The sequence below is a fragment of the Colossoma macropomum genome, unplaced genomic scaffold, assembly GCF_904425465.1.
Source record: "Colossoma macropomum unplaced genomic scaffold, Colossoma_macropomum, whole genome shotgun sequence".
NCBI lineage: Eukaryota > Metazoa > Chordata > Actinopteri > Characiformes > Serrasalmidae > Colossoma > Colossoma macropomum.
In genome coordinates, this window is record NW_023494787.1 from 23,444,014 (window position 1) to 23,464,820 (window position 20,807).

Sequence of the window (20,807 nt, forward strand, 5' to 3'; positions counted from 1 at the left end):
CACATACTTTTTATGCACACAATGTTTTGAAAAGATTTCATCATGCTCACTTCTTGGTTACACATTCTTTGTTTTTAATGACCTCCTGAATTCTGTTCTTGTGGTTTTATATTTGGCCTGTGCTGTGGCCTCCTAGACACTGCCTGCTGTAGCCTACTTGGCTGAGAGAGTTTTTATGATTTTCAGTCTTGTTTTAGGGGTTGAAATGTGTGCTTTGTTGAGTTTGGATCTGGTGTTTTATTTGGTCCGTCAGGAATTTCTCTGTTTTACCCAGAAGAACATTTTTTTTTAAAACTTTATGAAGAAACTAGTGAGTTTTTAAGGTGTTTGGTTTTAGTGAAGTAGTGAGCTTCACAACATGGGCAATTTCCTATGTCGTCAGGACTAAACTCTTAATTTTCGTTTTATGTAAGGCTTGGTTTCTCATGGTGTTGGACCATGGTTTGACAAGTATTCTTTCTATTTTGAATTTATTTTTCTCTTCTGTAATTTCCTTTTAATAGTGGGACTTTTTTTTGGCATGGCTAATATTTAGGCTTTCTCTGATTGGTCAATTCAGAGTTTATAGCCTCATAATGGTCTGTTTTACTTGCTTTAAAGCCAGCAACAAATGCCAAAACCTGCAGTAAAGACAGACCAGCTTACACTTTTGCTGAGCGCGTCTGCACACACTTTAGAAGACATGGCTTAAAACTACACCGGATAACCAAGAATGTACTGTAATTTTTGAATGCTTCATCTGATAGGAGTGAACCCTGCACCTCTGCATCATTTGAAATTCAAAGTGGACACTGAGCAGTCTGGAGACAGGACTTCCGGCAAAAAAAAGAGGAAGTTACCAAAAGAGGAATCAAAGAGCAGGTGCTTAAATGAACTCTCTCAATGCTTACTGTAACTGTAGGAGCTGGAATGCTCTGTGCTTCAGCTGAGAGATTGGTGGGAGATTTATGTGTTTATGTGTAAGCGTCAGAGGGTGGGGAGGGGGCGAGAGGCAGGTGCTACATTGTTGTAGGAGTGCCAGAATTTCCCTATGTCTTTATCCCCTGTGATCTTTGACCTTTCAGACAGCGATATCGCTCGGATGAGTAACAGATACGGGAAAGTGTCATCAGAGAAGCTCCAACACTTCAGCGACATGCCAGTGTGCGCGTCTGTTTGGTTAGATAACAGAAATGCTTTGATGGCTCAAGGCCCCGACTGCCCCATGTAGTCCAAACCTCTGACAGACAAGCCAGGAGAGGGTGCCTGTGTGAAGTGTGGATGAAGCAGGTGCCAGTCTGAACATTTTATTCTCAGGAGGACACAAACTTGAGCATCATTACGGTAAATGCAGCCATCAGTATTTTAGGCAAGGGGGTTTAATGCTATAAAGTGGCTTTACCTCAGCAGACCCCAATTGTTAAATATTGTGAATTTAAAGGCAGAGCAATGCTAGCAACTGATGATAATCGTCACTTAAAATGAATTAAGAGTGAGAACCTTTATAGGTCACAAAAGTTGACACTATATATTTAAGCTTTCAGTTTGCTTATTTTTGCCTGGTCATACACTAAAGGTTTGTAGACACCTGCTCGTCCAACATTTCCTAAATTAAGAGTAAAATAGAGAGTTTGTCCCCCTTTTGCTGCAGTAACACCCACTACTCTTTTGAGGGGTCCATCTCAGCCACAAGAGCATTAGTGACGTCGGGTACTGATGTTGGGTGATTATTTCTGATTTACTTAAACTCATCCCAGAGATATTTGATGGTGCCTGATCACTCCATAGAAGCAGTGTATGTCTCTCATTCTGCTTGAGATTATCCCATTCTATTGGCATTTCATACAAGCAATGGGAGCATTAGAAGATGTCTGGATGCTTTTGGATATGTAGTGTGCTTTGCTAATAACCCTGATAAATTGATATTGTCCTGATTATTAATTCTGGGAATCAAAATTGTGATACCTTTCAAATTATTATAACACTGTTTGTATATCTATATAATTCATTTCTATATCTACACAACTACAGGTTTTTACAAAAAATAGTGGTGTATACTTTTTGGCTCACTGATGCTGATCAGACCAACTTAGGTCTTAATAGTTGGAACTGATTGGCATGGAAAGGTTTCAGTATTTGGTGCAGTGGATACAATAAGGAATGAACATCAATACCCAGTAATGATTCTGTTCTTGCTTTCTTATATGAAGACACCATTACTGTAATAAGGATGCCTGCTGTGATGCTTTGACACCTGAGAGCAGTTATAGTGATAATAGGAGGATTTGAACTGATGTCACACTCACGTCAGTCGGTTCTCAATGACAGCAAAGACAGATTACCCTTGCAAATGAGTGAACTGAGTTCACTTTCAAAGAGGCAGTGAGTACTGAAATTATCAAATGTAAACCTATAATATAGGTATAATATATACATACACAACATTTTAGGCAACACAACAGGAGAATGGACGAGAAAAATGCTTTGTGTAAAATACACACAGGGACAACCTTTACTCCCAGTCAGTATGTTTAAACCACGCGGGTGCAGGTGCCTGCGGGAGCAGTAGTTTAGAGATGATCAACGGTATCGGCTCTCCTTTTCCTGAATAATCAAGTGACCAGTTCACTAAGCTTTTGATGCACTGAGGGTGTAATGATCACCACCTGTGAGTTCATATCACATTTCTTCCTGTATTCTTTGTCTCTTTCTTGTGACTGCACCACTTCGTAGAGCATAATGCAGATGCGGTAGGTGCATTAGTGGGTTAGTGCGGCTGTGCTGAGGGAGATAAACATAGAACTCATCTAACAGGTGTTCTTTTGGTTTTGGTGGTTTATCTTGCGCGCTTGATAAGTTCACCGAGTGAGTCTGTAAGGTAATTTTGTTCTATGTAATAATCATGTGGTGACGATGCCTTTATGAGAAAAGCCTTCTCGGATATTATAACTTTAATCCAGCTTCTCAGAGGCTAAAGCCCCAGTCCCTGTGTGTTACAGCGGACTGCGTTTACGGATCGCTTCTCGTCCGCTCTTCACTTTTTTCTTTTCCCCTCATTTCCTTTTGACTAACAGGTGCTTTAGTGTGTGCGTACGACGTTTGTGTGTGCGCGCGCGCGCGCACCAGCCACACTAGGTTAAATTGGAGCGCGCGCATGCATGTGTGTATTTATTAGCTCGTGTTGAAAGCGCGAGGCGAGCCAATAGCCTGTCAGAAACAGCAGCAGCAGCTCGAGCGCCGCTCACCCCGCTCAGTGATAAGTGAAGTCAGGACCCCTCCGCACGGCTCTGACCCCCTGCGTCCTCACACAAAGGTAAGAGGGGCTGGATCTCGCTGGATTAGCGCAGCCACACGTTTATTTAGTCTTCAGACTGAACATTCAGAGAAGATTAGCTGACTAAATCGTAGAACTGACGGCTCAAGCCAGACGGGTGAGAAACCTAGCTATGTTAGATGTTTACTGGATGTTACATGTTCTAGATAATCTGTGTTTTCGGGTTTTAATTCTGCGGTTGTTAACAAAGTCTGTTTAAGTGTTGTTTAGTCAGTGTTTTTGGAGGTTAAGGAGAGGCTATGCGTCCACAACTCTTTTCCCACCCGTACTCGGTTCAAATCCCGCCCTCCTGCGCTATGATTGGCTGGTATCTCACCCTCGCTGAGAGAATGCGAAAGCCAGCCAATCGTAGCGCAGAAAGCGGGACACTACTAGCCAATCCCGAGACAGAAAGGCGGGCCGTGTTAGAATACGGGTGGGGTTAAAAAAAAACCCTCGCGAGTGACCCCGCGTCCTGTTCCACAGCGGAAGGAAAGATTCAGAGTATTTTACCTTCAGCTGCTTCTCACAGACAAGGAGGGCTGTTTCTGGATTAGGTTTACAGCCCAGTAATTCTTACCTGAGTTTGTAGCATTTGTTCAACATAATACAGAAAAGCGGAGGTTGTGAATGTCTCTCGTTTCTGAGAACACAGTTTTGACTGGTGAGGTGGTCTGGGGGTCTCTGGGCGGTTTAAAAGTAGAGCGGAGGCCTCGAGCTCTGCGTTTCTTTTTAGAAACTGCAGCTGCTGGCGCTTCTCGTGCGTCACGGCGCTGCTCGCGTGGATTGACAGCGGCATGAAGTCCGCGAGACCCGAGACACGCCAAATATAGCGCGCGTCGAGCCGGGAATGCAAGCTAGCGGGCGAGACGGAGACTCACCGGCAGTGCGCGCTCAACACCGGGCACGAGCCCCATACAAAACACGGCGTGGTGAGCCGCGTGAGACCGCGCGGTCTGCAGCCGTTATCTTATCTCTCTCGCGCTCTCACTCTCTCTGTCTGACTGTCTGATGGCAGAGCCGAGGGGTAGTCATATCTTAGATAATGTCTCTGCCGTGCAGACGCAGAATTTCGAGGCCTCTTCGCCACCTGTTCACTTCCCCAGATAAGATCCTACAGATGATGACGAGGAGAGGGGGAGAGAAAGAGAGAGAGCACTGTGGTGTGCTGGGGCCTGAGCAGTAGTGAGAGAGTAATATGAGTTGAGCTCTGAGGTAACACTGGAGGTTAAAGCAGTGCACATTCTCCACATGAGCGTCTAGCTGGCACAGTCATGAACTCTGATATCGGACACCTTACAAGACATACACACTGCGGTCTGTGTGTGCATTAGCTGTAAGAAGTGTACATTTCTAATTTGAAAGAGGAAATTCACCTCATTTCTTTTTCATGATGGATTGTCACTGAGATGATGTGCGAGAGAAAAAGATAATTTAGGCCTATGTCAAATATGAGGACCTGGTTTGGGTTCATACATGACTGTTACTATATGGTGTTAGGTCTCCCAGCTTGATTATAGTTGAACGAAAAGTATGACATTTTCAAAGACATTTGTAGTTTGAGCCAGGTCAGGTCAGCATTTTCTCCACACAGCTACAAAACTGAACAACCTCTTCTCGGCCTCTAGTAGTTGCTGCGCATTGTGTAAGGGCGTACCAAGCTTGCCAGTAGGCAGGCAATAAGGATTGTGTTACGAGATGACGTCACCTTGTAACAGTTAAAAAGGTTGGAATTTCAACAAGCTGTTCCAGGCAGCTGAGAAAAGTGGTTTCTGTGGGTTACAGTTGCTCTCTCTAGCGTGTACTGTGGGCGTTATAACTTTGCAGAACGTTTACATTCACAAAAAGCTATACAACACTAAAGGAAAGTGATAGAAAGTTAATAAACCACTATTGCAGCAGCGCATTATTCTCCAGTGACTAATATTATATAAAGATTTGATAAAGAACAGAACAAATGAAATCTTGTAACTCACCTGGAATTTTTTCTACAGCTCTGTTCATTTCAGTGCTGTGGGCAGTGATGTGTTCCTATGAGCACTCAGATGGAGGAACATTGGTTATCAAAGCTAGTACAGACAGAATACTAGCTATCTAGACACTATTGTTTAAAAGTTTGGAATCACCATTTAAAAGTTTAGAATCACTGTTTTCAATAATATAAAACCAGTGTAGTTTATACCACTTCAGTTTACACTATGTAAGTTGTTATTGAATAAAATAACAGCAAATAAATAATAATTGTGCATTAAAATATGCATAAATGTGTTCTCTGTAGAGGATATGTCAACTTATTTTCACTTAGAAAATCAACAAAACATGAAATTTGGTAACACCTATATTAATATGACAAGTGATTTCAAATGTTAAAACAGTAGTGTAGATAAATAATGAATTTATGCTAAACGTTTTTAAAGAATAAATAAGTCTGTCCTGTTGACACCATCATCATCATCATCATCATCATCATCATCATCATCACACTCAAGGACTAAACTGAACTATTTTATACTTGCATTTATACAAGACCTTTAACCCATAACTGAGTATTAAGGTAATAGCTATGATGAGCCTGTTGTGTCTCATTTGGGACAATGTCCTTCAGTTAAAATCCCACATGTCCTTTTTGCACAGTTCTGCCTCATAAAGAAGAGAATCTGTCCATTCGTCTGCTGACAGAAGACTGTAAAGAGACACAGGTAGAGCTCCTGATGTGTCCAAGTCATGGGATGTAAGAGTTTAATGAGCTGTGACTTATACAGCCTCTGAGTGCCAAGATGTCTGACGTTGAAACTGAAGAGAAGAATTTCCCAGAGTCCGTAACGGGCAGGGAAAAGCCACCCACGTGCTGTGTCATGGAATCAAAAAAGGAGGATTACAATGGCAGCAGCTGCATGGAGCAGCAGGTTAGGAGAAATTGTCCAGGCACTGTTTTCCAATATTGTCTCTCTCATTCTTGTCTCTTCCTTTTCTAATCATCGGTTCAATATTTTCTTCTCCTGAACAGCTGAAAACAGATGCTAACCAAGGACAACTTAAAAGGGTAAGAGCACCAGAGCTGGCACACAACGTGTACTAGTAAAAGGCAAGATAAAAAATCATGTCAGGCAAAACCAAGAGGTGGACATTGTAGTCATTGCATATCTGTGATGCTGTACTGTGTTAGTACTAATGATAAACACTTAAGAGATGCTCACTGATTTAAGCTCCACATTGCAGAAAAGATCATTGTTGTTTTTAGTTGGTATAGTGTGAAGGAGCCAAACTGCCCAAAGATCAGTGCTATTTTGTGCAACTGTGTTAAATTACAGAATTGCCCAAAATATGCCTATTACAGTAGAACCTCCTAGCAAATCATAGAGGCCATCAGAAAGTCAGATGTCATAGCACAAATGTACAGGGTGGTGTTCTTAGTGAAGGACCACATCACTGCACGGTTTAGTTTTTTCCCTGCTCAAACACATATTATAGCTTATGAAAAGCTTGATAATAAGCAGACTGAATGAATTAGATGTGCTACCACAGAGAACGTACTAAACTTTATTCTGCTGTATTCTCTGGGACTGGGTGTGAAGAACACAAAGAGAAAGGTACCCAGTTTAAGAGGTACTGCGAAGATATTAAATGTGTACTGTTTTCTTGTCTTCTTAAACAGAACACAAAGCAGTAATGTTGTGATATGAATGGGCTTTCTTTGTCGTAGCTTCCACACTGTATATTACAGTTTTGGATGTATGTGAATGTGTAATGTGTGCTTTATTTGCTGATTAGTAATCATTGTCTTGTTTTTCAGCATAAAGGGAAACTAATCAGGAGCGCAGCTGTGTGTGACGAGCCTTTACCCACTGAATCAAGCAGCAAGGTAAAACCAAACACACAATGCCATTACATGTTTGGCGTCTGAGCTTTGTTTCTTTAGTTTTCAACTGGAACTATAAGGCTAAAGTACCTAACAAGTAATGGAACATATACCCCACCAGTTAGCACAGTTGTGCACTGTTGCCTAAAATGGACTGTTGAATTATTAAGTAATTTCAAATACACTTGTTTATGTGGTGACACTGTATGACACACTGCTTTCTATAAAAATGGACAAATATATAAACAAAAATTCTTACTTCAAAGTAACTGCTATGACTATTTTTAGCAGTACTATCAGGATTTCACAGCCATTTTTGTGACTTTTGCAGGCGAAATGCTTAATTTTGCAGTAGCTTTTCTCAAAAAGAGCAGCAATATTTGCACTTTGTTTTTGAGGGGGTGATTTAGCAATACAACTGTAAAGGGTGTGATGATTATGACTTCTGTTTTGATTTGTTTTGTGCCGTTTAGTGTAGTGTAGTGTAGCCTCGTTTGTTTCTGATGAAAAAAAAACAAGCGAGAAACAAATTTGAAATTAACTGAGTAATAAGAACACAGAGACAGATTTGGTATTAAAAAATAATTTTAAAGTTTTGCAAGTTTTAAATACGCAAAGAAAAGAGTTTTTGTTAGTTTTTTATTAAAATTATGGTATTGAACTATTTGTAGGCAAAATAAGCACCATATTTCTACAGTCAGATATTCAGGAAAAATGAGGAATGAAGTAAAATAAAATGCTCTTAAACCTATTTCAATAGAACATCCAGTAGAGTGACTCAGTGTGACTCTGAATTAGGCCTGGGCGATAACTAAAAATAATTAGCATAATATTTTCTTATCTTTATAAAAATCAGGATTACTGATTATGCACTCGCTGCTCTCACCAGACCACAGCAAAAGCACACACACACGGACTGCGCGACACAGCATGTTGCACAAAAGATGCTCAATTACAGTTATTGTGAATTCACTTATGATTTACACATTTAAATCAGTAATAATTAGACAACATTGTGAGCCCCTACAACTATTGCAAGGGTTGGTTGAATTTGTGTGAATTTGTGAATGAAAATTCCTGAATAACTGAAATATGCGATGTTGATTTGTAGTGTAAAACTAAACAACTTCAGACAACGAAGACATTCTGGCTTACTGACTACATGTAAGCTTAGGGGAAATGAGTTGGGTGAGTGAAAGCACTGTGTGCATGTTTGTGTTCTGTAGGAGTCTGAGAGTGAGAGTACCACCACAACCGACAATGCAGGCAGCTCAGAGTGTGAAGAGGAAGAACAGGGGAAACAAGAGTGCAGCACAAGGAAAAAACCCAGCTTATCCAAAGGTCACAAATGTGTTTTGTATGTGTGTGTGCGTGAGAGAGAGAGACAGAGAGAGAGAATGTGGTCCATTCATGCGAGTTCATCATTGGAGTTTTTTATTGTCTCTGGAATTAAATGCTGTCACATTAGTGGAACTGAGCTGTGTTTGGATGTTTCAGAATCAAGTCTGGAGTACACAGATTCTACAGGTATAGATCTGGAAGAGTTCCTGATCACTACTCTGAAGAGCAGTCCCAGGTACTGTGTGAATGTGTTTGTGTGTCTGTACTGATGAACCCCATCAACTGGAATCTTTCCATTAGTGTGTTGCTGAATTGTTTTACTCTGTTCTGTAGAGACAGACTGATGCTGCTAAAACTGGAGCAAGACATGACTGATTTTATGACTGACAACAGGTAAGATTGTGAATGTGTTTGTGTGTATGTCTACTGGACTAGAGAACAAAACCATAGACAAAACTCCAGTGGAAAAAACTGAGTCATATATTAAAAATTGAATTCCTGTCCTCACTTTTGCAGCTCCTATAAGAAGTTTCCTCAGATGTCATCCTATCACAGGATGCTGGTTCACAGAGTTGCGGCTTATTTTGGTTTGGAACACAATGTGGATCACAGTGGAAAAGCTGTCATCATCAACAAAACCAGCAACTCTAGGATGTACATGTCTTTTGTATTCTACTGAGTGTGTATTTGTAAAGGGAGAGTGTGTGTGGTGTAATGATGTGTGTGTTTGTATTTAGACCAGAACAGCGGTTTGCTGAGCATGTTCAGGAGGAAAAAACTGAGGAAAGAAGGTCAATACTTAAGAGAGACAACAGTCAGGAGAAAGAGGACATCCAGGTACACACACATACTCTTAATCTCTACTAGTTCTCAGAACAGAGTGTTTAATCAGTAAGTGCTTATTACTGATTTCATCTTTGAATATTCATTCTTTACCTATCAATATAATTATTAATAATTTCATCTTTGATTTTACATTCTTTACCTATAAACAGAGAAACATCACATGATTAACAGAGAAGAGTCGATTAAATGGTCTTAAAAGGTGAACAACTAAGCAGAGTACAGTTCTAATTAATAAGAGCATCCAGAGTTTAAGTGGGTGTGTTAGAGCTAGGAAAATAGGGTTGGGAACAACTGACAGCTTCAGTCGGGCCTGAAATTTTGAGTCCAACAAAATTCTGTCCAAAACTGTCCCAGACTGCTCCTTCACAACCCAAAGTACTGAATAAAACAAGGTAGGTTAGTGCCAACTAAATTACCGCGTCTCAACAGTCATAGCTATCATTAGATCATTAATACATAAAATAAAAAATAATATAGCCTAAAATAATCAGCTTAAATTTAAATTCCACTGCAAATAATATGTTCATCAAGCAACACTTTTGAACAACATCCTAAAGGCAGGGGTGATCATTGCACCAGGCAATGGTAGGCAGCAACCTAGGGCCCCCATGAACCAAGGGCCCCATGAAAATACATACATACATACATACATACATCATCTAAACCGCTTATCCTTCTGGGTCGCAGTGGGGTGCTGGAGCCTATCCCAGCTGTCATTGGGCGGAAGGCAGGATACACCCTGGACAGGTCGCCAGTCCATCGCAGGGCAGACAGACAGACATACACAATCACACACACATTCACACCTAGGGGCAATTCAGCATGTCCAATCAGCCTGACTGCATGTTTTTGGACTGTGGGAGGAAACCGGAGTACCCGGAGGAAACCCACGCAGACACGGGGAGAACAGGCAAACTCCACACAGAAATGACCCTGGTCACCCAGCCGGGAATCGAACCCAGGCCATTCTTGCTGTGAGGCGACAGCGCTACCCATGAAAATATAAATTAGATATTCTATACACTTTGATGTTAAATAAACTATCCCAAAACATATATGCATATACATACCTTTTTATTTGTGATTGTAGGGATTTTCAGCTTTTTTCATCTTATTTTCAGATTATATCTCAACTTGAATGCAGCCTCACACCCTTGGTCACGTTAATAATGGACTATTCCATCTTGTTACATGCTGACACAACTGCATAAAGACAGACTGTATGAACATAGTGATTAAGTGATAATCGACATTATGAAGGAGCTTCTTCAGTTGATTTTCTGGGAGTTGAGAAGGAAAATCAATAAAGACATACAAGTGCAGCAGAAAGACACAAAAAGAGGGAACAAAGCAAAATGTTTGTAGCTCTACTCCCAAAGCTAACTTTGTTTTTTTCTCTCAGAGCAGAGTGCTGCACAGTCTCAGCAGACTGTACATAATGCCAGCATTATCATAGCATAGATAGCTCCAGTGTTGGAGTCCATTGTAGTTACTAATTATTTCTCTCAAAATGTAATGGGATTATATTACTTATTCCTCCTGGAAAAATTATCTCATTGCCCATTACATTTCTTACTGTGTTATTATCGCACTATATGTGTATATTTCAAATATATTTCTCAAAACAAGCAAAATGATCTTATAATATTCTTACAGAAGTCTCAAAATGAGAAACATTAGAGATAACAACTAGTCTTAAGATGATTTCGCTTGCCAAGATATCTTTTTTTTTCAGTGCAGACAGTTGTGTCACTAATTTAAAAATGTGCATCCAGGGGGCACCATTTCTTTCTTTTTTCTAGAATCCCAGAATCAATAAATACGCCGCTGCCCAAAGGTTCTTAGTCTGCCTTTTAGACTACACTAAACTTTCCATAACGCCCTGTTTTCATGCTGTGTGGTGCTGATATAGCAAGATGTTAGCCTTCACTTGTTTAATCTTGAGTAACTATTACAAAGAACATCTATTACAACTAATACAACAAAATCTATTGAATGTAAAACATAAAACAAATGTTTTTGGTTAAAAAAAAAAAAAATGGAGAAATAACCTACTCTTTACTAACAATAGAGGAAGAACTAAAGACTCTGATGTGGTGTGTGTTTTGGTGTATTTTGTAGATGAGAGTGCCGCTACTGAAGGAACAAATGAAGAGTAAGTCTATTGAAGAGAGAGAGGAAGAGTATCAGAGAGTGAGAGACCGCATCTTCTCTCAGGATGTGAGTGCACAAATGCCTCCAGTTTCTTTAAAATGCACACATACAAATACACACCATTCTCAACGTTTCTGTCTTCTTCTCCTCTCTCTTTCTTCCAGCCATCCTGTCCTCCTAAGAGTGTTTACATTGAGACCAGGTAAACTTGGTACCACCTGTGTATGCCTTTAGTCTTAGATTGTCATGTGTTTGAAATGCTGTATATACAAATATAAATGTTTGTTTCATAATTTACAGAAACAGACTTGTTAGATTGAACTGTCTATTATCTCCTTAAACTGCAAGGGCCCACACATGGCCAACACATCAGTTTCTTATGCTCATAACTACATAACATACATACATTACATACATACATTTATAGTTTCATAGCTGTTATTGAATAATTTATGTTACTGAAAAATGTCTTAACATTAACAATGCTAAAAATAACCCTGCTGACTCAAATCACAGATATCTAATGGTATCTCTCTCTATCTCTATGTCTGCAGAGGCCCAGAGGAATGCTGTAATATGTACAGTGAGACCCAAAGAAGGAGACAGCTTTTCAGGTTAGGACAAAAGTTAGGACTGAATAGGCGTTAAACTTCTTTAAGCTGGTTTAAAATTTCTTGTGTAAGCAGATTTAATTTAAGGAGTACATTTCATGGTACCATTAACATGAAAGAATGTGCTATATTAGTCACTCCAGTCATCAAGTGACTTATCTGATATCATAGCTCTTGCTGGCTTGTTTGCAGGAGCACGAGGGATGGTTCTGGACGGCTGTCGGGCAGCAGGCAGAGCAGTCTTGAGCTTGAGTGTTACTGGAATGACCCTCGACCCTGGAGCAGCACAGACTCCGACAGCTCCACCTGGACCTCCAAACCCACACACTCACGCACAGATTCCAGCTCCAAGCTTGGCAAATCAGGTATATGATACACACCAACCACAATGTGCTTCAGTTTTATGCTAACTAGAATGTCCAAAAAAATACATTACTACTGCTATATACCACTTAAAGCAGCCCCCTAATGCCCCACTACAAAAGCTGAGTAGCTCTACACACATCCAACTTCAGCTACCTAAATGCTGTACAGTTATGGCAACACTGTGTCTAGACTGAATGTTAAAATGCAGCTTAAAGCAAAAAAGGTAGGGGAAAAAATTAAGGTAAGGTAGTATTGTGTAAACTACATTCCTTAAACATGGACAAAAGAATTGACACAAGTATGGGCAAAACTTTTGTAGATAATATATCATACAGCTCCAGAACTTACAGCAAGTCTATTTGAGATGGCCTAACAACTCAAGACAGTTTGAGGCAGTGTTTGAGAGTTTAGTCATGCGCTTTGCACAACACTAAAGCAAACTTTGGACACCAAACATGTCTCGCATGATCAACTACATTTGGGATAAGGGGGACACTGTGTAAATTAAATTTTTGGCTAAAACATCACTTTGTCACTGCAAACTAAAACACTGACGTATGTAAACATCTTTAATCAATGCAGTAAATTTAATTTAGAGATAAAATAAACTCTTTTATTTCTCGTGTCCCAGTGACAGAGGCAGCAGCTGCCAGTGGCTCTCTTCCAGGAGCTCCAGCCAGTAATAGTCCTGCCTACATCCTGGTGCCCCCAGAATCGTCTATAATTCCTGGGAGTATTCTAATAAACCCACATACAGGTATACAGACATACACACAAACACATACTGCCAAACATTATACATACTCTAATCACTGAGAATGTGTTTGGGTCTGATATTCTAGGACAGCCATATCTGAATCCTGATGGAACTCCAGCCGTTTATAATCCGCCAGCGAGTCAGCAGTCATTGAGCAGTCAGCTAAACACAATGCAGCCACAGGCCCCGCCCCCTCCCCCCCAGCAGCAGCCAGTGACAAGCCATGGTGTTCCACAGGTGGGAGGAGCTTCTCAAACACAGTTCATAGCTGTCAACCAAAACCAAATGGAAATAGAGAGGAGGCTGACAGAAAACCTGGAAATCTGTACGATTTGATGAAATCTCTCAGTAACACTTTATAATAACAGGCACTGATAAATAGCAGCGTAATCATCATAATAACTTGTTCATGACTGTTAATAGCTATGTAATAGATGCATATGCATTAATACATAGTACCATTTGAATTATTAACCATTTCCATAATGAGATACAAATAATTCATAATGATTTGGAATTATAATAAATTATATTTATTTGATACTCATAACCCTTACATTATAGAGCCAAGCATTTTCTTAGTTTCATAGTAAGTAACTTATAATAATTATCCTGTCCTATTTTAAATGATAAAGTAGTTATTTATATATATTATCATGCTCTTTGTGATGCATTAACTTTTCATCAGTTCTTAGTCAATTATTATTACGTGTTTAATAAATACCTTTTTAAACATTAACAATCATTAATTGGACCTCTATTATAAAGTTTTGACCTCACAATGTATTTACTTATATATCCTATACTTATTACACTTAAATATTGTCGCTGTCAAAAGTAAAGCAAGTATCTCCAAAATGGCAGCTTTACAGGAGAAGGCAAAAATGTACTTTAAATAAAAAGGCTATATTCCAATTAATTTTGGAGCATTACTATTGGTCCATTCATCACACAATGTGAAGAGCAACTGTTGAGTTCAAAATGGAGATTTTTTTCAGAAAGCGACAAGCGGATACCTTAATGAAAAGCAATTACAGTGATTTTTGTATATAAGTAAAGGTTAATAATGCAAATGGTAGCATGTTTTAATTCCCAAGTAACAATTGTGTAATTATTAACTTTCATTAACTATTGGTTATTCACAGCGGCCTGTTATTGTAAAGTGTTACCCATGTTTCTCATCATTTCCTTTTAGTGCTGTTATTGTCTTCACAAAATAGGTTTGTCAAACAATAATCTCAAAAATAATCTAAATCTCTGTGTGTACCACTTAGTCCCAAGTGCTGTGCTCTGTGTGGTACAATTGTGAGGCCTGCTTTCCACTCTTAATCTTTGCGGTATACAATGTAATGTTTACAGCATGCCTAAACAGTTTAGAAAAGGCATTTATTTCCCTTTTTCCTCTCAGTACAATTAAATTGAATACTATATTTTAGAGAAAATGTTGTGGGCTGTTTAGCACCTGATTGTTCTTGCTTAGCATCCAATTTAAATGTCTGGATGCAGGATAAATACACTCTGCACTTTAATTGGGAAGAATTTTGTGAAACAAACTTCTTTTTTATCTGTTTGGAGAGTGTGGAAAGCTATGAGATTTACATTCACAGCTGTGAAACTGCAGCAAAAGCAAAAAAACATGAGTCTCATGGGTAAACCATGAGACTTGAAAGGAGTATAAATAGATGGTGCTCATTAGTAGAGCAACAATAGTTTAGGGTGATGTAGAAAGACTGGAGAAAAGGTCTTCATATCAGTGCAAGCACCTGCTGCAGAATCTCAAATAACTAATAAATAGCCCTGAGGGTGACAAGGATATGCATCTCTCTCTCTATCTGTCTCAGGTTCAGTACTCCGCAGTGACGTATCTTCCGCCACAGCAGGTGGTAACTACTTCACAGCTCTACCCTCCAGAACAGTGCGTAAGTACACCTAAGCCTGTTTCATGTGATTTTTAATTATTGTTTTTTGATATACAGATATACAGATCCAGATGCTTCTCCTGTTTAGTGAATTCAGATCCTATAAGAGCCCCTATTACTGACTGTGCACACACAGCTTGCTATTGCAATAGAAAAGCATTGCCAGTAGAACAGCGTGCTCAGCAGCAGCTTCACATGAGCCTACGTTTACCATGCCCATTGTTAAGCATTAGCCAGAGGGGTAATAATACCCCCAGCATTTGACTGTGGAGAAGTGGAACTGTGATGGAACACCATCAGATACATTTGATATGAGCTGGAGTGGCATTTGTGATCCAGCACTAATCAGCTAACATCAGTACCTGCTCCCTAATGCCCTTTGTGGCTAAAGGCAATCAAATTCACACAGGTTCCAACATCTAGTGTAGCCTTCCTAGAAAAGTAAAGGCTGTCAATGCAGCAAAGGGGGACAAACTTCTCATAAAACTCCTTGATTTCGGAAGAAACCTTGGATGTGTTTACTTGGACATACAGTGCATTTGTGATGTGTTTTACAGTCTGTAATATTCACCATCATCACTGATATATCATCATATGCAACAGACAAAGATATACAACACAGAAATACAATGATTAAAAGACCAAGGGCTTGTTTTCTCCACAGAGGGAGGACCTTTCATCTCAGTTCAGTCACATGACACTGAGCCTCCAGTCTTCAGGTGATGTATCAGATGTGCCCACCTACTACCTACATGGAGCTCCACCAACACACAGCTATACACAACCCCAGCACAGTTATGCCCCGCCTCTTCCTGCAGACAGCTACTTAAGTTCAGGAATGGGTTTGGCCCCTCCTACAGCCCCGCCACCACAAACCTGCAGCCAGCAGAACACTCAGGTTCTCATCATAAGTGATTGCACCCTTTTTAACATATACTGAGCTGTAAATTGACAGTTTACAGTTGAAAAGCTAATGTATAAAGTGTACAGTTTTTATGGTGACATAATTTTTCTGCTCCTCTTTCTCTAAGGCCTCAATGTATAGTTACCCAGTGCAATGTCCCAACACACTTCAGCAGTATGGACCACCCAGTTACAACACACAGACAGGTAAATGGACATTGCATTGAATTGAAATTCCAAATGTATATGGTTTGTATGTGTGTCCATATATATATATATATATATGGGGTGCAGGAAAGAAATCGATTCTTAGATGCATCAAGATGCAGACGTGGACGATTCTGAATCGATTCACAAATGTTAAAAATCGATTTTCTAAATATTTAATTTATAACGTAATGTTGACGGAACGCAAAAGGAGGAACTTGGAAGTGCGGAAGTGCAGCGCCAGGACAGTCTGAGGCGGCACATAACAAAAACACAACGGGATGAGCGAGAAATCCGACCGACTCCCTCTGCATTAAAGCCAGGTTAGGTCAGGAGTCACAACACAAATGATAAGAAGAGCCATTTTGTCCTTTCAACAAAAATCAAACCAGCTTGGGAGCCACAACATTTATGTCCAGTATGTTTCAGTATGTGATAATGTTCTAGTGTAGGCTAAACAATATAAACAAATAAAACAAAGTATTTGTAATGATCCATAATGCATTTACGTCCAATATCTTTTATTAATAAAACAAATGGAAGTGATGTGACAAGTGAACTGGAAGGCTCTCATTCACTGCTCTTGTTTGGAGACGCTGCTGCCACTCATCTGCGATAAAATGCACTGTTACGGTGAAATAAGATCCAGTGGTCATGGATGACCACGCACACATTATATATTCTTTAGTGATTTTATAACTTCGGTTTTGGTCTCGTGATAGAGGGGAGGGGGCGCGAAAGACTGCAGGTCACGTAGCAACGAGGTTTCACAGAGCGAAACGAACAAAAAAGGAAAAGAGACAGACAGACAAACATTTGGAGATCAATGGACTTACTCGCATTTATAGGCAGCGCAGTTGGGTTTCCTGGTACGTTAAATCTGCAACGAGAGACTAACTAAAAAGTTGCGAAGATGAAGTTGCTTCTCTTTCTAATTTTCCCGTTCCACCTTAAATGGTGCCGCAATTACATTCGCCGTCTCAGTCACAATTTAAGGTGGAATGGGAAAGTTCAGCAAGAAGCTGCGAATGAGAAGCGACTTCAGCCTCGTAAAACAGCCGAAAGCTGAGAGACATTTTACAAGAAACTATTCAACTTTTGAGGAAAAGTTTTCCGGTGGAGATGGAAGAAAAGTGGCTATAGCTAAAGCTTAAAGCAGAGCAGAGCAAGTCTGTGTTTTCGTTTATATTGTTTAGCCTATACTAGAACATTATCACATACTGACACATACTGGACATAAATGTTGTGGCTCCCAAGCTGGTTTGATTTTTGTTGAAAGGACAAAATGGCTCTTCTTAACATTTGAGGTGTCGACCTCCTGACCTAACCTGGCTTTAATGCAGAGGGAGTCGGTCGGATTTCTCACTCATCCCGTTGTATTTTTGTTATGTGCCGCCACAGACTGTCCGGGCGCTGCACTTCCGCACTTTCAAGTTCCGCCCTTTGCGTTCCGTCAACATTACGGTATAAATTAAATATTTAGAAAATCGATTTTTAATATTTGTGAATCGATTCAGAATCGTCCACGTCTGCATTGTGATGCATCTAAGAATCGATTTTTCCCGCACCTCTAATGGAAAATGACACAGACGTCTCAACAACTAAATATAATATCTTTTTTTTTCATTCTTTACTCTGACCACCTTTTGCCTTTATTACAGCTTCCATTTTTTTTTCTCTTGAGAGAGAGACTTGCTTTCAGTTTTGAAATGAATAAAATTGACTGGAAATGAAATAAATTAAGGGTGATCTGGTCTCTGACATTTACACAGTATTGTGTGTGTGTGTGTGTGTGTGTGTGTGTGTGTGTGTGTGTGTGTGTGTGCTACAGTAGTTGGGTGTGACGTGGTGAAGGGATGAGATTATAAGAAAACAGAAGCTTTTGCAGTTGTGCATCTGTCACAATCTAGTACAACGAACTTATATGCTGTATTAATATAGCACTAGTCAGTTTTTTTTTCTTAAAAAAGAAATGTAAAACAACAGATTAGCTCTTAATAACAGATCGGAATATGAAATAACAAATGAGTTCTTATAAACAATAATTTTGGGAGAATTCACACAAATCATTATTAATTCTCTTCTTGGGGAGGGGCCGTACAGTGAACCAGTCTCTTCTCCTGCTGCCTAAATCAAAGTGAAAAGACGACACAGGGTAATTGTCGTTTTGACTTGTCAATAGAACTTACTGCAAAAAAAAAGGTCGAAATCTGTCTAAAAATAAAAACAAATTACAGTGATGGAGTGAGCTGTCACCATGGATACCACATTTTCAGTATATTAACCAAGGGTATCCACTCATAGAAAGGCAAAGTAGAGGTGTATCCTAGGCTGATTTCATGAAGGTGGTGTTAATTAGCCAATAAGTTAAATCGGGAATTTAATTGCAAGGAAAACATCAACCAGAGGAGGGCAGTAGGGCATCAGGGCTGGGGGCAGGGGCCACTTTACCAAAGCAGAAGTACATTCACTCAAGATTAAAGCCTTGCTTTTGACTTCTCCTAGGATATGCTGTTCAGCAACAAGCTTACCCAAGCATGGTGGGAACCCAGGTGCTACCCCAGACACAACAACCCATCATGGGCTCTTACTCTTCCACTTCCTCTTATCAGGTGATGATACAAATAGTTTGGAAAGCGATTTAAAAGGTTATTGAATAATAAGTTACATGTAGTGACTATATTATGTCAATTTTTTTCAAGATGGCGTCACAGCTCCAGTCATACCCCTCTACAGTGTTGGTGTCCAGACAGGCTGGGCAGTCTCAGAGTGCAGTGCCCCCAGCTGGAGTGTCAGTCTACTGCACCCCCCTGCCTCCCTCTCCACCCCCACCTGGCAACATGCTGGGCACCACTTGCCAGTCAAGCAGCTGCAGAAACGCATGCAATAGAAACCAGAACCACTGCTGGTACTAACGCACACACGGTATCCCACACTGACTGTAGCACTGATATAATACTACTGGAACGTTCATTCACACACGCAGACACGCCTACTCCAACGCACAAATATAACAGGCAGAAAGACTCACTGGTAGCACCTCTCAGTAGCACAACCTGCCTACCTGATTTCACTCCACTAGCACAGTCCAGGCACATCCAGCCTTTTCTACTTTTGTGTGCCATTTTAATTAAAGGTCTCACATTTGTGACTTTTTTTTTTTTACATGCACTGATGTATATGATATAATGTGCCAAAATTGTGACAGAATTGCTGTGTTTATTAAAATGCACCTCTGCAGTTTATATTTTATTTCTTTTAAGAGTAATATGTGTTTTAATGAAATGCAATAAGATAGTTATTACATATCCTGTACAGAATCATTACTACTTCCATATTGAAAATGCATGTCCAGGTTTTTCAATGTGCATGTATAATTACAGATAATAAAAGCTGTCACTAAGCTGAAGCTGTGTTGCCTCTTCAATAAAGGCAGCCTAATTTTGAATAGCAGTAATTTTTGAACACACCTCACTACCAAACTTGATAAATCTCTATGCTTAAGGGAAAAATCGACTGAACAAAGTCATGGTTTGGTGTGGAATGGTGAATTGTATAGAATCTTACTGAATCAGATTTCTTTGCAAAGGTGGTGACTGGAAACAGGAGTCACGATGTCCACAACTATCCAAAAGAACCAGTGAACATACACGCTTCTGAGTTCTTATATATAACGCTGATGATGGGTAAATAGTGGTAAATCCAAAAAATACACTTTCTTTGTGGACCACTTTATCAAATCCCTGCATGTACCTCTCCACCATGAATGGATTTTAAAATTTGTAACCGTTTCATGTAATAACTTTGTGAGGTAGCTTGTAGAGCAGACTAAAGCTAAAACACACCTTATTTCATCAGTTAGTCTTCAAACAATTGATCATAGCTCCTAGTTTTTTTCCGGATAAGATTGTACACCCTTTTTCTAGAGGAATCAAATATTTCAGATGTCCAGTTTCTATCGCCACCACTGAAAACAATTCGGACTCTAAAATGGTGCATTTCACATCAAACTCTTCAGGTTTGTTTATTTTTTAACAATTTAATTATGCACAATTCAATGAAATTCCTCTTTAAGTAAAGGAGCACATTGCCCCACATCCATGGACCCATGGAGCTTACATAAACGTATGTAAGTTAATATTATGCACAATATGCACATTTACAATCAATATAGAATAAAAATCTCAGCTTGGGGTGGGCTAAAACTGTCAAGGAATCATAGACATCCATTGAAAAATAAGCTTATGTATGATTATATAGACCATAAATATAGACAAAATAGTTATCATATTGAATAGGCCTTTAATTTATACAAAGGCTTTGTTTTCCATCTACTTTCCAAATCATGAAATTATTTTGTACATCATTTCTTAAAAAAGTCTTTTTGTTTACAGTTTGTCTTTAGATAGAGAACAAAAGAACTAGCAGTCAGGGATGCAACAGAATTGGCCAAGATAAGAATTGTCAGATTGTCAATTTGACTATTTTCCTTTCTCAATTTTCATTGCAGTTTTATTACATAAAAACAAGAGCCAGGTAAACACTCATCTAC

The 20,807-nt window shown here is 39.6% G+C and overlaps 1 protein-coding gene across 1 annotated transcript; it reads left to right on the plus strand.

Annotated features, from left to right (window-relative positions):
• Positions 1 to 3,138: 3,138 nt before the first annotated feature.
• arpp21 (cAMP-regulated phosphoprotein, 21) lies at positions 3,139 to 19,511 on the plus strand. Its single transcript, XM_036566551.1, has 20 exons — positions 3,139 to 3,292; positions 5,927 to 6,198; positions 6,300 to 6,335; positions 7,086 to 7,154; positions 8,378 to 8,492; positions 8,649 to 8,727; positions 8,826 to 8,885; positions 9,009 to 9,146; positions 9,230 to 9,329; positions 11,460 to 11,558; positions 11,657 to 11,694; positions 12,047 to 12,106; positions 12,296 to 12,468; positions 13,101 to 13,226; positions 13,312 to 13,463; positions 15,068 to 15,145; positions 15,810 to 16,043; positions 16,177 to 16,255; positions 18,761 to 18,867; positions 18,958 to 19,511. Exons 2-20 carry the CDS (start codon positions 6,070 to 6,072, stop codon positions 19,168 to 19,170), a joined length of 2,085 nt encoding a protein of 694 aa, XP_036422444.1. The 5' UTR covers positions 3,139 to 3,292; positions 5,927 to 6,069; the 3' UTR covers positions 19,171 to 19,511.
• Positions 19,512 to 20,807: the final 1,296 nt, after the last annotated feature.